The sequence below is a fragment of the Brienomyrus brachyistius genome, chromosome 24 (genome assembly GCF_023856365.1).
Source record: "Brienomyrus brachyistius isolate T26 chromosome 24, BBRACH_0.4, whole genome shotgun sequence".
Taxonomy (NCBI): Eukaryota; Metazoa; Chordata; class Actinopteri; order Osteoglossiformes; family Mormyridae; genus Brienomyrus; species Brienomyrus brachyistius.
Window position 1 is genome coordinate 5,884,487 of NC_064556.1, and position 16,019 is coordinate 5,900,505.

The 16,019-nt window shown below is 47.4% G+C and overlaps 1 protein-coding gene across 4 annotated transcripts; it reads right to left on the minus strand.

Moving 5' to 3' along the window:
* Positions 1-730: 730 nt before the first annotated feature.
* Positions 731-15,478, minus strand: tcerg1b (transcription elongation regulator 1b (CA150)). 4 transcript variants are annotated; one of them, XM_048994726.1, is made up of 21 exons: positions 15,403-15,478; positions 14,251-14,470; positions 13,659-13,811; positions 13,147-13,399; positions 12,200-12,451; positions 11,495-11,557; positions 10,132-10,332; positions 8,117-8,223; positions 7,524-7,612; positions 6,771-6,931; positions 6,620-6,695; positions 5,853-5,985; positions 5,304-5,393; positions 4,845-4,963; positions 4,490-4,640; positions 3,888-4,052; positions 3,004-3,186; positions 2,478-2,657; positions 2,114-2,197; positions 1,917-2,017; positions 731-1,359 (listed from the first exon to the last, which is right to left on the minus strand). In XM_048994726.1, the coding sequence occupies exons 1-21, from the start codon at positions 15,447-15,449 to the stop codon at positions 1,158-1,160; spliced, it is 3,030 nt and encodes a 1,009-aa protein (XP_048850683.1). In that variant the 5' UTR covers positions 15,450-15,478; the 3' UTR covers positions 731-1,157. The 4 variants fall into 4 exon arrangements, with proteins under 4 accessions (XP_048850683.1, XP_048850684.1, XP_048850681.1 ...); XM_048994727.1 differs by lacking the exon at positions 11,495-11,557; XM_048994724.1 differs by having other exon boundaries at positions 6,620-6,931.
* Between the last annotated feature and the right edge of the window lie 541 nt (positions 15,479-16,019).

The window sequence follows — 16,019 nt, forward strand, 5'->3', positions numbered from 1 at the left end:
CTCCTGCCCCTTCACCACCTTAGCTACTGTCTGGTGAGCGTACTGGGGTCAGAATGGCTGCCGTCGCATCATCCAGGTGGGGGCTACACGGTGGTGGGGGTTGAAGTGGTTCCCTCTTGGTTCTGTAAAGCGCTATATGAATATAATGATTATCCATAACCAGCCAGGTTTCACTCACTTGGTCTCAATCCTCTGTCGTTTCCATCGCTGGTCCCAGGGTGTCAATACAAAAAAAGGCAAAACCAAATCTGGGACAAAAGCAGCCGTCGGCCAGGAGAAAGAATTCGAACAATTTGCTCTTCAGGACCGGATATGATCCAGGAAACTAATGACTTAAAATTATCCAATCGGAGACAGGACCTGCCTGATGCAGGCAAATCAGAAGCCACGCATTCAGCACAATGACTCAGCTACAGTTCCAAGAAACATCAACAAGCCAGGAATCGGCTACACACACGCGCATTAACATTTGCTGCTTGTCATTGGGATATTATCCGTTCCTTAGCAAATATGAAGCCGTACAAGGAAAATGTTTTACTAACTAGCGGTTACGTGTGAAGAATATCAGTGTGAATAGCTCAATTACCCCATAAAGGCAGCACAATGGAAAGTGCATGTATTGGAAATTCTGTTTGGGCTCAGGTCAAAACTTCATTTTCTAAAAAAAATAAAACGTGCCAGTAAATTCTATCATTCCTAGCATGAAACAAAACTAATAAGACCAAAGCTATTTAAAAAAAAATGGGAAGTTGCTTTTATTCCAGTATTTTTTTGTTTTGTTTACAGAAATATAGCAACAAGTCAAAAAAAAAAATAAAAATCAAACCACTATAGAAACAGGAACATTCAAACTAAACCATATTGTAACAATGACGACGAGGAGCGGAAAAAGGCCGTCGCTGTCTCCCGCACGGACGACGCCCGAACGACGGGCTGTACTCGCTCATCTCAGGCGTAGACCTGCGGTCACGGAGCCGGTGACCGGCACATAAACGGACCGCTATCGGCGTGTGCCCCCGCCTGCTCACCGTCGCCGCCCTGCAGGCAACAGGCCACCAGCCCTCAGCCGCCGGGCCGCTTCCATGTGATGACGGGACGTTATACCTGGCACTGTGCGGTTATGGGTCAGCGGGGGCCAGGAAGGGGGGAGGAGGGGCTCATTTAGTGGAACGGCGTGTGGGTTCGGAGGCGGTGGGGGGAGGCGGAGGTCCTCGGCGGTCCAGGTCCTCAATGTAGGACATGATGAGCTTCCTGCGCTCGTCAGGAACACAGTCCAGTACCAGGTAGCGCTTATCGTTCTGCAAGACCTTCTCAACGTCCTTAAGGTGCTGGTCGGACTCCTGGATCAGCTTCCTGGACCTTAAAGCATCAACGCCAAAAAGTACAGACATGAGATATCTACTTATTCATATGCCATACATGAACTACTTCACAAATACCTGTTCGATACATATAGGGAGGTGATATATACATACCTGCAGCCAAAAGTTATATATTAAGGCACGGACAGTAAGAATGACAGGCAGTTAAGCACCTGATTGGTGGGGAATGAAATTTTAAAGGACGGCATAGGGCAGAATGTTAAATCTATTCCTGGCACACATTAGCGGCGGTGCTAATCTCACAGCTCAATAAGCAAAAAGATTACCATAAGATTGCAAAAAGGTAAACGGATAAGTTTAAGATGCACTCAGACCTGGCAACTTGGTTAGTCCCAGGCAGATTAAACCGCTCATTTGACCACAAAAAAAACCATCTGAATTACAGTTTGCTGTTCAAGACCCCCCCCCCATGCCAATTCTTGTTAGCTAAACACATGCATTTAAAACATTTACCTTCAAACCAGCAGTTAAGTGTTATAATACGCGACAATTACTGAATTCAGGGCCGAGGAAGAGAGACAGAGACACACACACCTGTACGTGATGAATTTGGTCTCTTTCAGCAGTGTCCTGAAGTCTGCCTTGGCTGTGATGTATTTGTCTTTGATGTAGTCTTCGAATTCTCTCTGTTTCTTCTGCACGAAAACAGCAGGAGGGCACATTTACCATAAGACTGAGAGCACAACAATAGCCAGGTTCAGGCATCAAAGCACCGGAAAGGGCGGGGTTACCCGGTCACTGCTGGAGAACTTTATGCAGCGAGGGTCCTCCTTAATCACCTTCTTCACCTCCTTCCATGTCGTCGTCAGCGTGATCTGCCAAAATGAACCCTGGTGTTACTGCACGCCTTGTGCCAGACACTAGCGACTGACTTACTGTATGTCCTACACTCGCGGGGAAGACACACTGCAGTTTACGGTTTACAGGTATTAGTCACTGGAGATTCAAAAAAAAAATAATAATAATAAAATTCAACCTTCTCATTAGCCAATAATATGCTTTGAATTGGTGAGTGACAGGTGAAGGGCATCAATCAGGTTCCGGCTGGGGCCAGTGCCCCGGTATTCGCCCCCGGCTTATAGGTTCAGGTCCTACCAGAGTGGTCTCGTCCAGAAGCTGCCGGAAGTGCTCCTTCTTCTTCTTGGTCAGGGCTTCCACGTGCTCGTTGAAGAGCTTCTCCTTCTCGTCTCGCTCCAGCAGCGAGGCCGTCTCCCAGCGATGGTCCTTGCGCAGGTTCCGTCGCGTTTCTGACCACGTGGCGTCCGACGTCCTTACCTGCCACCCAACGCGAGTGCCAAGTTAGTCTTGCCGATTAGTCATGTGGGGGGAATCCATATCTGAACCGCGGATGTTTTTGTCCGAAGTGTGCCCGTTAACATTCTACACCATCGTCCATTTTAGAAATCTTGCCGTTTGTCAATTATCTCCCAAACATGGAGACTGCCTCCTTCTGTGGAGCTTTGGAGTGCAACACAATCTACCCGTTACCTATTGGCTCAGGTATGTGATTTATGAAGTGGTCTTGTGAAGGCCAATGTCACATGACAAATGTGACCAATCAACAAGCTCTTTAAGGTCACCGTCGTAAACATATCAAACCCACGGCCTCTTTCCTACACACCATATCGGACATAAGGGCTCTGAAGTTCTGGATGGCCTCCTCTCGCTTGTGCTGCTCCCGCTCACGGTCGATCTCCTTGGATTGCTCGAAGCGGGCTTTCTGCACCTCCCGTTCCCTCTCTCGCAGGCTGGCTTCGATCCTGGCCTGCCGCTCAAGATCTTTCTCCTTGTCAGAGTCCAGGTTCTGCGAGGAGAGCGAGTCTTATTTACACACATACCAGCTTCACGAAAGTGACTGTCACACCTGCACAGATCGCAACTCCACCCTCTCTAAAAAAAGGAGATATTGAAAACGACCTCATCGCACTGCATAGATGAAAATAAATCTACACCGGAATCAAAGATTACTTTGAGACATCGCTGTCGGCCGTCAAAAAAAAAAAATCAAGATGTCGATTTGATGGGTCACTGCCATCTCACATTTAGGCTTTATTCCATAATCTAAGTTAGCAGCACTAGGGGTAAATACAGAACTGCTAAAATTATGGCGATGATTGCATTGGACAAGCGGCAATTTTCTGTAGCAGACGACGAAGGATTTTACAGGTTCGTTCACCAGAGAACAAAGGTTCCCCAATTCCGGTCCCAGAGGGCCAGGATCTAACAGTTTGCAGATCTTCCTGCTCAAACACACCTGCCAGACCTGGTATGAGCTGATTAAGATGCGTTTGAGGGTCTGTGAACTGTGCTGGATTCTGGCCCTACAGGACGAGAAGAGAGGAACTCTGACTTAGAAGCTCGTCTCCCAAGTCCGTGCTATTTTGCTGATGTCTACTAAGAAGTAACATCACCGCCATTTGCCGAGTCATTATCAGTAGCGATAGCGAGTAGCGATAGCGAATAGCGATAGCGTAAAACGTGGAAGACTGTTGGCAGAGGCAGCACCTTCGCCAGCTTCTCCACGAACTGCTTGTAGAGCTCCTCCCTCATGGCGGAGCTCTCCACGGTCTTGTAGCGCTGATCGCTCTCCACCTTGTCCTTCACCTTGCTCCAGCGCTGCTGCCCGTCGAGGTGGTGGTCGGACAGGAGCTCGAAGAAGTCCTGCCTTATCTTGGGGGGGGGGGGGGGGGGGAATGGCGCGAGAGTAAACATAGACGTTACGCGACGTATGCTCAGAATCCCCCATCATAACAGTGCCTGCTCATGTTTTCTTAGGAGCCACAGAGGGAACGTTCCCGCTTGAAGGGATACTAGAAAATACTCGAGCACTGATTTAAAAATACTGAGAGATTTGCAAAAGGCAGGGAACTTAAGGCTGATACTTTCTGGCCAATAAGAAAAAGCCCCAAGTATTTTATAACTAAGAATTACAGACACTCCTCACGTGAAGTCCTACCTGTTTAATGACATACGACCAGCTCTCTGGCCAGTCGGTACTGTATGCTTGTGGCGAGATGATATGCTTAATTTCTAAGGTAATAGCTTCACGACCATCCAGGCAACTCAAGTCACATGACCTGAATGGGGAGCCGCCCCCCCACCCTCACCTTCTCCCCCCTGGTCTTGGAGTCTTCCTTTTCCTTCTTCCTGAGCGCAATCATGAACTCCGTGAATATCACCTCCCGGTCCTTCATCTTCTCGATGGCCTTGAACCGAGCGTCCTTGGCATGCTTAGCCGCAAACTCGCTGAAAGTCGTCCTAGAAAACAACCAAAAGAAAAGACTAAACTCCAACCTCGACTGCTGGCTGCTTCTGCAACGTTTGCCCCCAGCAGCTCACCTCAATGCCGACAAACCCTTACCGACACCGATGCTAATGTGCGGAAATTGTTTCCATGGACATAGCCAGACCGGCCAAACCACTGCCACTTCACGACATGATCTCCCCAACCCAAAGGCTGACCTGGCGCCCAGCTTGGCCTCCTCCATCAGCTTCCTGAACTCCTCCTTGGCTTGCATAAGCTTGTTTTTCTTCTCCTTTCTCTCCTCCTCCGCCCGCGTCTTCACATACTGGTCAAAGACCTGCAGCGGAGAGTGATTCAAAGAGCTATACCCGAGAAATACCTCGCAAACAAGGGGAAATCCCAGGTCCCTTGAGTCATTTGTAAGCACAGATGCGTGTCCATCTGATTTCTAGAGTAACAGCTTCATAACCATCCATGCATCTCAAGTCCGATGACTTCAACAGGGATCATAGCCCAAAGATGCATCAGTCCAGAGGGTAGAAGTGTACAAGTATCTGTCCTGAAAATAGCCTGGCATCCAATCCAGAGCCTCCCATCCCTGTCCAGGTTCCCCCATGTCCCTAACCCAATTGATGGATGGATGGATGGATGAACGGAAGGAAAAGAAGCTCACTCACCTGCTTCCTTTCCTTAGTGTTGAGCAGCAGATACCGAGGATCGAACACGATCTTGTGCAGCTCTTTCTCCCACGTCGAAAAGGCCGAAACCTACAAGGAGGGAGAAAGGAGGAGAGACGATAGCGGCGTGGACCATCACTCGCTGCGGCGAAGAAACCCTGAACCCTGGCAGCAGGGAGCGAGAGATAACACCGCCTCATCATCCCCAGGGCCACATTTACATAATCCCCTGCAAATTCATCCCAAATACTACCAGCGGCCTGGATATTTTTATATTTTTTAAGCAGACAAAAAATAAAAAATAAAAAAGCCCGTTGGGGGAATAAAAGTGAAGCAAGAGGAATTAAAACACAAGTATCTCAAGTCGGCCTTAACACCTCGACTTCTGCCACAACACCTTCTTTAGCACAATTTTCCTAACATACAAGACAAAGCTACAGTAATATTTAGATTTTCGGAAAAAGCGACAGCCGTAGTGGGCGATGGGGCCCATCTTGGCGTGAGACGCTACAGCTGGCCAGTGCGAGGCGGCGCAGTGAAGCTCCGTACCCCTCTCTCCAGCAGCATGTCCCTGAACTGCTTCACGCGCGTCTCCATGGGCACCACAGCTCGGTCGCGGGCCGCCTTGATCTCTGCGTCCATGGCCATCTCCTTCTCGGACTCCTCTTTGGTGTCCTCCTTCCTGTATAAAGCACATGGTATGCATGAGGCCTGCACTCACCTCCGCCGCCAAGGACCGGCTGGGGCCGCCTTTTGCCTGCAGGGGGCACAACAGGTCCATAGGCACCAAGCAGGATGCTTCGGCTCTCAGCTCTGCAGGCAGAGCATGAGCGCCACCCAGAGGCTGTTAACAGATAGTTAACCTTGGGAGGGACATCATACTCTGTACCTTCCTGAACAAAAGTAATTCGTAAATTAATCCTTTCAATTATAGTGCAACATGCCGATTTTGTATCTATTACCGGGTACTATATTTATACAGACAGACACGCACACACACCTCAGTCTCTAAGAGGTAAAACAAGGCTGCTACCCTGAAGGCCCATATTGATCTCATCGACGTTTCCCGAAATACATCCTACTGTGCACCGACTGCAGGAAGCGAGAGCGACTCTATGAGCAACAGACGGATACAAGTAAGACGAACAGAATCACATTACCGGGTCTGGGCAGCGTGTCAGTGTAACTCCTCCATGCTTAAAGAGCTTGATATCTGGGCTGCCTCTGAAGGCTCCACAGAGCTCCACAGATGAATGTCCCTCGGCGATACTTAATGACACCCTAATGAGGCAGGGACGTGCGTGAGCAGAACTTACTTCCTCTTCTTTGCCTTGACGGGCTCATCTTCTACGCCATCTTCTGCCACCATGTCCTTCTCATTCTTACTGATCTCTGATGGAGGCAACAGTGGTCTGTCAGGCTGCTGTTTTCTCAGGCAGCCCCAGGAAGGACCCATCATCATCTCACCCATCTTGCGAGGGCCCTCCAAGCCTCTCTTGTGGGGCGGCTCCTGGATGGTCCGATCGACATCGGCCCGCCCCACCAGCTCTTCGGGTCGGTCCCACATGGAGAGGCGAGTGGTTGGGTTGTAGAAGAACACGCGTTCGTCGCCGGTCCACACGATGCACCTAAACGCCAACAGGGGGCAGTATTACAACAGACCGGCTAACTTGGTATTCACAGCCCAGTGATTCAATTCCTGTTAATTCTAGTTAGCAAAATTAAAACTCTGCCATGCACACTTTACATTTCATTTAAGCGAACCAACGAAGCATTTAAAAAAATCCACACAAACGCTCTGCCCAAGTGTCAGGGGCACAACCCAGCACAGTTTAACAGGTGTCAGAACTCAGGAATCAACTCTGCCTTTTACAGTTCTCAGGTTTTCACTCAAAATTAAGATAATTCACAATTCACCCATTAGACTGTTCAGATGTGGATCCGATAACCCGCCATGTAGCTAAGAAATGGAACTCAATGGCGACTAGAAGCACGTGATTCCTGCAGCTGGCTACCCAGATGTGCAAAGGGCATTTGCTGACAAACAGCGAGCTGACATACCCTGGCCTATTAGCCCCTGCATCTCTAAGGGGAGCGGTGCTGTGCATCGCCGTTAGCACGCCACCAGGTACAATTAAGCATGCCAAATTCAGGTGAGCGACTGGAACCACACGGGTCACATGTGAAGTCACATGACCGATTTTGACTGCGAAAATCTACCAGGGGGTTCCCGGGATGGGGTTGGTAGCCACTGGTTTGGCTTTCTGAGCCGCAATCTCCTCCTCGGTCATCTCCTCCTCCTTTGGCTCCTGAAAGCAAATGCAGAGACAAATTAAGGGAGGAACACACACACACACACACACACACACACACACACACACACACACACACACACAAGGCTCTAATTGATTGGCAGGAGATTTAAATCGGCTGATTTTCAGTCTTGATTACTCGATCGGCGGCCTTTAATTTGACCGATCTCAAATACCGATTTTGTGGATGCTCTGATCCACCGATCATTATCTGCAGGTGTTCATTCTAAATCACCTGACTGGAGCTGTTTATAACGGCCAATCAGATTACAAGATATGCATCTCTCTAAACCAGCCGTGGTGGAACGCAACACCTGCGGCAAGATCCCCCTGCACCCCCCCTCCCCCCGGTGCTTGGCAATTGCTATTGGCCAATTTTGGTTCCAGCGATCAGCACTTGGTGACCCTGATTGGAGAATGACTACAAAAACAACACACACAACTTTTATCCAAATAAAGTTTTACAAAGATCCAATGAAAGCGATGTAAGCAAACACCTACTTCTTTGGCCTCTTTCGGTGGTTCCCCTTTGAGCTCCCTGTCATCCAAGCCCATGAGGTCCATGTCCTCCAGCGAAGGCCTATCCTTGCCCTTCCCCAGGTTCTTATCTGGGACAGAAGTGGACAGTCATTTCCGTCCAGGGTCTTTACCGAAAACCAGTCGGTCAGATACAGCATAGTCAAGGCCAAAGAATATGGACTGAAAGCTGTTAAATTCCGCCCTGATATTAAGTGCAGTGCTGGGTGACAGCAAACATGCTTCTAGAAGTATATGTGAGGTTCCAGTCCCTCAGCATTATGCTTTGTTCACTTGACAAAAAACAAATAAATAATGTGGATCTTCCAAACAAAACTTAACAGATTCAGTACTTATGGGGACTATTTAGAGTTTCCAATGCCTTCATCATTATCCTGGTAAAAGCCTTTAATCAGTGTCCTTAAAAATTTAATTTTACACGTTACCCAATTACTCAGCTGGGTGGTAATTAAAGCGATTCGGTTTAATTTAGGTTAGGTACCTTGCTAAAGGGTACAACAGCAGTGCCCTTCCCTGGGACTTGAACCTGCAACCTTCTGGTCACAAGTCCACTTCCTTAACCACTACACCTCCAGCTGCTCTGCTCCTTGAACACAGACTTTAAGGAGACATTCATGGCGTGAGGCAAGAAAAGATCAACTTCCTTGATATATTAAATAGTAAACAGTTGCCCATGCAGAAGATTTGCAAGATGAAGCGCAACAGGACAGCCAGAACACTGCTGAAACTGTAAATCTGCCAGCGACGTATAACGCATACGGCGATACCGTGCCGCGACAAGCCGAAGCAGCTGTCGGCAAATGGACAAATCTGGAGCGGCCCAGCGTCAGACTTCCAGTAGTGCGTCTCAAGTGGGGAACCGCGAGGTCACATGCACAAACATACGGCTCAAGAACAGCATGCATCGTGTAAAACATCTGCACTCAATTACATCCTTCAGGGTCTTAAATAGGTACTCCGATTAAGATGATCATGTATAGCATTACGTTCTCTAATAAGATCATGAGATATTTTATGAATAAACGGGATAGTTTTAAAAGTATGCAAACGATGCATTAGCTGCCGGCCCTACAAAGACCCATGGCAGAATACTTCACACCCGCAGCTACGATTTACAGCCTCTGCACTTTAAATGTTGTTGTCTTCGAAAACCCAGAACCACAAAAACAAAGCTTATGCACAGGATGCTGATCAGTAGTGACAGCAGAACACTACCAACCAGATGAAAACAAAGGCTGATTATCAAAGATAAGAGTTTCTGTACAAGGGGCAGAGGAATAAGTATCTCAGCACCAGGTCTACAGCTACAATAAGCATCAGTCTGATACAGTGGAGGTCGACTTTCCCGCAAACGTGTATCGTCAGATACTGGGAAACATGACAGCCGTACCCTGTTATCTGTTAGCATGCAGGCAAAGGGTGATAATTTATCAGCCATACAATCATTACTATCTATGGAGAAACTTAGCTCTACAAACATTTGGTTTTTTCCCCAATGACTATTTAGATAGAGATCCAGACTACTAATTCTCAAATGCTCAAACTGTCAAAGAATACTGGATATTCCTGCCATGTAATTAATTGTTTTTAAATAATTTATGTTCCTGCTCATAAGGGCAGCCAAATGCATTAAATCCATTTTTGACTTGTACAGGGCTTTTATCTAGATCCTTATACCGGAAGCTGCGTCAGCTTTAAGGCCTGGTTCCGCAAGAGATTCCATCGTAATGTTAAGATCCATCTCTAAAGATCAGGATCAGACTCTGGTCATAACTCCAAAGGAAATAACTACACGGAAAATTACTGGTGCTTTTAGTCAAACGACAATTACATCCACCTTCGGCTGCGCAGAAGGGTCAACAAACAGATGCAGACCCCCAGAATACAGGGCGAGCCTCGGGTCTCCTGGTTAGCGTCCTCTAGAGCTCAACGCACGTAAACGCCCAAGGCCAGCCATGTTTCTCCAAACAGACGCATACCTTTCTCCTTCAGCTCGTGAGGCCGGTCCCACGTGGACTCCAAGGTGCGGTTGTTGTAATAATAGGCCTTCCCGTCAGCGGTCTTGTACTCGGACCACTCCGGGATGGGCGGGCCACCAGCGAGGGGGGCTGGCGTAGCCGGGATGGCAAGCTGCGGGTGCATCATGGGAACTAGGGGAGGGGCCATGCTTGGGAGCATACCTGAAAAAAATTGAGGCAAACACACTTATCCATGCCATTGGCTTCCAGCAGTATACAAGCCACACCCTGCTGCAAGACTCCCCCTACAGGGGATAAAGAGCCCTGCTTTCGTAAGGTCAGAGTCAAAGTCTGACGGTCTTCAACTCTACACCAGCTCAAATTGGCTTGTCTGTAAAAGTTTGGCATTAAAAATAAACAGTATTACGAGGAGACGTCCACGACTTGAGTACTTAGACCCAGACGTTACCATTAAGCGTCAATTTCTCTTGTTAAATAATGCAAAGCTCCATTTTTGGTCAATCATTAATTCTGAGCTGGAGATGTAAACTCTCAGGGAACGGTACAAATTTCAAGAAACTGTACGGTTCGGTTATGTTAGATTTGTCTTCCGAAAAAAAAAAACTCAACAAAGACACAGAGTGACAGTAAGTTCGCATCACACTGAGCATGCCACAACGGTGCACAACACTGACAAAGAACAGGATTAATATTACCGAAACGGGGGGGGAAAAATAGAACAGAAGAAATGACAGACAGCACTAAGAGCTGTGTGAAGCAGGGGTGGGCATTTAACTCATGGGGGAAGCGATGTCCACTAAGATACGAAATCAGCAAACCTGTGTGTTCTGCCTTGGAAAAAAAAACTGAATGTGTTTATATACGGCAAATAAGCTCAGAAAAAAATGTTTTACAGAAACAAATTTCCCAGCAACTTGGGAATTTAGGATAAACTACTTTGTTACATGAAGGGTGGAAATACATCACTGGGAGACTCAGTGGTCCTACCAACCATTCATAAGGCAAGAGCCGAAGCTGGATTCAGTCTTAACACCGAATCACTGCCACTGAATCACATTTTAAACTAAGTGATAATCATGATGTAACAAAATGACAAAAAAGGGGTTTGAAGCCAAACCGGTAGTTGAAAAACAAAACATGATTAAATCATAATATAAAATCTCAAATGTCTTACTGATTCAGGGTTAAAATCTGTTAAAAAGCATGGTCCCAACACACTAAAAAATTGAGCTAAAATCAAATCAAAATCTACAGCATTAAGTCTGAGTGTTTGCACATAAAATAAAATGACCATATTTTCACAACATTCACTAACATGCCAACTAACAGAAGGACACTGACTGTAGATGTTTGAAAGAATTACCGTTCTTGTTGGGAGCGATTGTCTTTAAAAAGGGACTGCTTACTATCTGCATCATTGCTACACCTGCAAGAAAGGACAAGCAAGCATATATTGGGTACAGGAGGGGAGTGGAAAGGAATGAAGAAAAAAGAAAATGAAAAAAACAACAATCAAAAGCCAAGTATAAAACACAGTTCCATTAACCTGCCTCCCAGACTGTGCGGGTGGTTTGGCCAAGTAAGTACAAAACACTGACAAAACATGCTGTCATCAAATAGAATCCAGACAGAATCAGCCTAAACATTTCACCTCTTCACTTGAATTTCAAAAAAAAATAAAAAAATACAGAACATGACTTAAAAAAAAGACTTGATTAATCAAACCTTCAAATCTAAATCACTTTAATTACCAGTCTGATCTCATCAGTTTCAGAAGTTAAATGAAGAACTGAGCAATTTCTCATCTTGGGTAACCAGCGGCTATGAATGACTGAAAGGAGACAAGGCTGCCCCCTACAGGCCACCGATGCCACATTCCCTACTGTGACTTTTTGAATTGGGTAAATAGACCTAGGAAGGCAGAGAATAAGAGGCAAATTCTTAATAATGACTACACAGTGAATGGGGGGTAAACGGGGCATATGGTGGAGAACAAAGACAAGTGGAGAAAACGGATGACGTGGTGAGGGGACGCCGGCGGGGAGGACAGCTAAGAGGGTAGACTCACCGGGGAGAGGGATGTGCATACTGGGTAGAGGCACCCGAAAGGGAGGCACCACGACGGGGGGGAACGTGGGGATGGAGGGGGCGGGCTGGGCCACGCTGTGCGGCAGCGCAGCCGGCAGGCTCTGCGGAAGCAGCTGCGGCATCGTCTGCGCAGGCGCTGCGCTGGCCGTCACCGTGGAAACGCTGACCACGGCGACCGGGTTCATCCCGACGGAGGATGGGGTCGTCACCACGGGGGGCAACTCTGGGGCAGCTGCAGGAAGGGAGGAGGAGAAGCGAATAAAAGAAAAGTGATAGAAACTCAATAACATCACGGGGGAAAGGTGAGGCCGGACTCGCACTCCCATGATGCAACAGCACTCCCATGATGCAACAGCAGGATTACAAGCGCAAACGTACAGCCGCAGCTATTATTTTTAGAGAGATTTCCATTTATTTCTCAGGAATTTGGAGTAACCCACTGAGAGTAGTTCAGTATCTAAAATCGATTAAATAAAACGTTCCATTTGCACAAAAACAAGTGCAGACAGACTGGAACACTTCTTTTCACATGTTCCATCACACTTTCCTTTAAGACACACACAGACATACACATCTCAGAGTGAAGCTTGGAGTCGGCCGCCCCCAAGAGCACTATAAGGGGTTAACGGTCTAACTCAAGGTCCCGACGGACATGCGACTATTCTGGCAAGGTCTGAACCAGTGTTCTTCCACTCACAGGCACAGAGGTCTAACATGAGTCACGTGTCATCCCTCAGCTATTAATGTCACTCTCTAGATTAAAACAGCACAAGCCGGCATATTTAAACTACATTATCGTTTGCCGAAGACTACGACCGAGAGACGGGAAGCTGTATTTAAGCCAAAAATCCAAATCTGAACGACATATATATTGAGAAAGCCAGAGAATCTTCTGACTCCGACTCCCGGTACGGGAACGGAACCTACCGACGATGGGCTGAGCGCCAGCCGGGGTGGAGGCGCTGCTGGAGATGGGGCTGGTGGTGAGGGAGGGCGAGGGAGCCTGGGTGGAGATGGAGACGGGGGCGGGGGCGGCCGTCGGGAGGCTGGGCGAGGCGCCGGAGGGGGCGCCCGCCTGCGGCGGCACCATCAGGGCACTCAGCTCCGACTGCTGGATCACCTTCACTCCCTCCGGCTTGTTCCAAGCAGACTCGCGCGTCCGGGCATTGTAGTAATACGCCTGGAAAGGGTCACATGACCAGCAGGGATAAATGTGGGTCGCCGCAGCGCACAGGCAGCCAGTTAACTCTACGCTTGAGACACACCCCCTCATGCACAGCGACAATGGCAGTACTTTAACAAATACCTTTACTTGACCTCCCACTAGCGAACTCAGAAATGAGGTCGACATGACCCATCTGACCCAAGATCTCGGAAACGCTGATGCACGGCTGCATCACTGCCGCCCCGATAAGGACACTGCCGTCTTAATACTCTACCTTTCCTTCAGGCGTCTTGTTCTCCACCCAGATCTCCTCAGCAGGGGGCAGCGCAGGGGTTCCGGGAGCCGGCACGGGAGGCATTCCCGGTGGAAACATCATCCCAGGGGGCGGAGGCAAGTTGCCCATTGGCGGAGGCATGAAGGGCGGTCTCTGGAGAAAATAATCGACCAATGACACCCAACTTAGATCCACGTCTGACAAATATGAAAAATCTCAATAAGCGGCTCCTTCATTCAAGAGTTTCAAATCTTCATAGACCAAATATTTCCCAAACTGCACGCCAGCACAGTGCAAGTTCAATACCGCTGCTGATCTAACTCTTATAAAAATATACATCCCATATACAGTTCTTAGCGCTTAAAGCAATGATTTATTGAATGAGCCACAAGTCACTTCGCTAAATTGGTTGCTTTTGGTGGATTAACTGCTTAATTGAAGCTCATCTGGTTTTCTTTACCAATTTAGCTTGAATTCCTTTGTTGGTAGCTTGTTTCAGTAGTGCAGGGACTCGAACGTGCAACCTTCAGGTGACAAACCCATATCATTAACCAGTATTCCACCCACTGATTATACACAAAGAATTTCATACCTGCAGGTGTGGAGGTCCAAGTGGTGGGGGTACTCCTCCAGGAGGGGGTATTGGCGGCATACTGGGGTCAAAGGGCAGTCGCCCAAAAGGAGGACGTGGTGGCGGAGGGGGTCCCCTCATCAAGCCAAATGGTGGAGGTGGAGGTCTAAGCAACGGGGGAGGGCCACGCATAACTGCGCTGGGCGGCGGAGCTGGACCACGGAAATGCGGCTGCGCCATCCTGAGCAAGTGGGGAGGTTTGTGTGAGAGCGCCGATTAAGGAAGAACGGGCTGACTGTACAATGCCATCCTCGAAAGCAGATTGCGCACTACAAACATCTTACATCACAACAGAAACACAACAATGAAGGATAAGGGAAAACGAGACGTTTAGCATTGTACATTCACGTTTTCGGCATCCGCATTTTTCATAAAATGTAATCTGTCTGCATCACAAAATCTGACTTTGCGCAGGTGAACTTTTCAAAAAAGAAATCCTTATGTGAAACGATACTTTGGTTACGATCCCCTTAATGTACTGGGAGGGGGGGGCATGCTGACACACAGGACTCGTACTGAGAAAATCACAGTTAAGTTAATATAACGAGTCAGTTAACCACCAGTTCCATGTCTGGAAACAAACTTTGTTAGACGGTGGCCCAAGTAGCATAACGATGCTGTCTAGCCAGTTAACGCCTTCGCGTGTAGGTAAAGCAGGAAACTATCTGGCCAGGAACACCTCCTAGTTACGGCAGGAATCGGGCGATCAGAGCCGGACGAGGCCGCAGACTCAGAACTATCCAGAAGAAAGCACCAAACGAGGGCCTGCCATTCATTCGCTTCAGCACAGGCCAAAGCTGCTCTCCACATGTCCTTTCAATGAGCCACATGGCTTTCAATTATTGTAACTTAATACATACTGACGTAAAACAAAGATACATGTTACATTTCTTATACACAAGGCTGAGGTTGGACTAGCTACGTGGCTAAGAATTTGAAAACAAGTCGTGCGTATGGAAGCGGCCGCGTTACCAAATAGCTACGATGCTAGCTAACCACAGGTGTCGTATTAAGCGAATTCAATAACGAAATTATTATCTAGATGGCAGCCGTATACCACAACAGAAATGAAATATCGGTCTAACTTAAGTGACTCATTAGACGGTGCCTTACTGGTCGTCGTGGAAATCAATACCGTCTCCCTCCCCGTGCTCCGCCATTACAGAAAACTGAGAATAACAATTGACCTTCCTGCGAACCGTTTACGTTTCTCTATGGACGAATCCTATTGGCTAAATTCTATGTCAATCAAACAGCGACATCCTACTGTCTACACGGTACAATTACAAACGTAACAATTAAATGTTGACTGTAAATAACCGTGCTTGAGATTTTTTTTTGCATTTAGTGACAGAAAACCTTTTAATTTGTAATGCCAGAAAAATCGGAATAACATAACTATAGAGTTAACATTCGGCCGAAATAGTTGTTTGATACGGGCGTATGAGTTTCCTGCAGATAATGTATTGATGAACATCCATCACCTACGATTCGCAATTGTATGTTTTAGTGGCTTTGAACGTAACACGACCTTGCGTTCGCTGCAATAACTCGAATGCATATCAGCTGTGATTCCTTATGTTTTATGTTCATTGATGGATTTCTCATTAAAATAGTTTCCTATTTGTGGGTGACATATTTCTTTGTGTTAATGTGTTTTGTCTAGATTTGCCTTCCCTCCCCATGTTAAAGCTATTATTGCATTTTTAAGAATTTAGTAAATTGAGTAC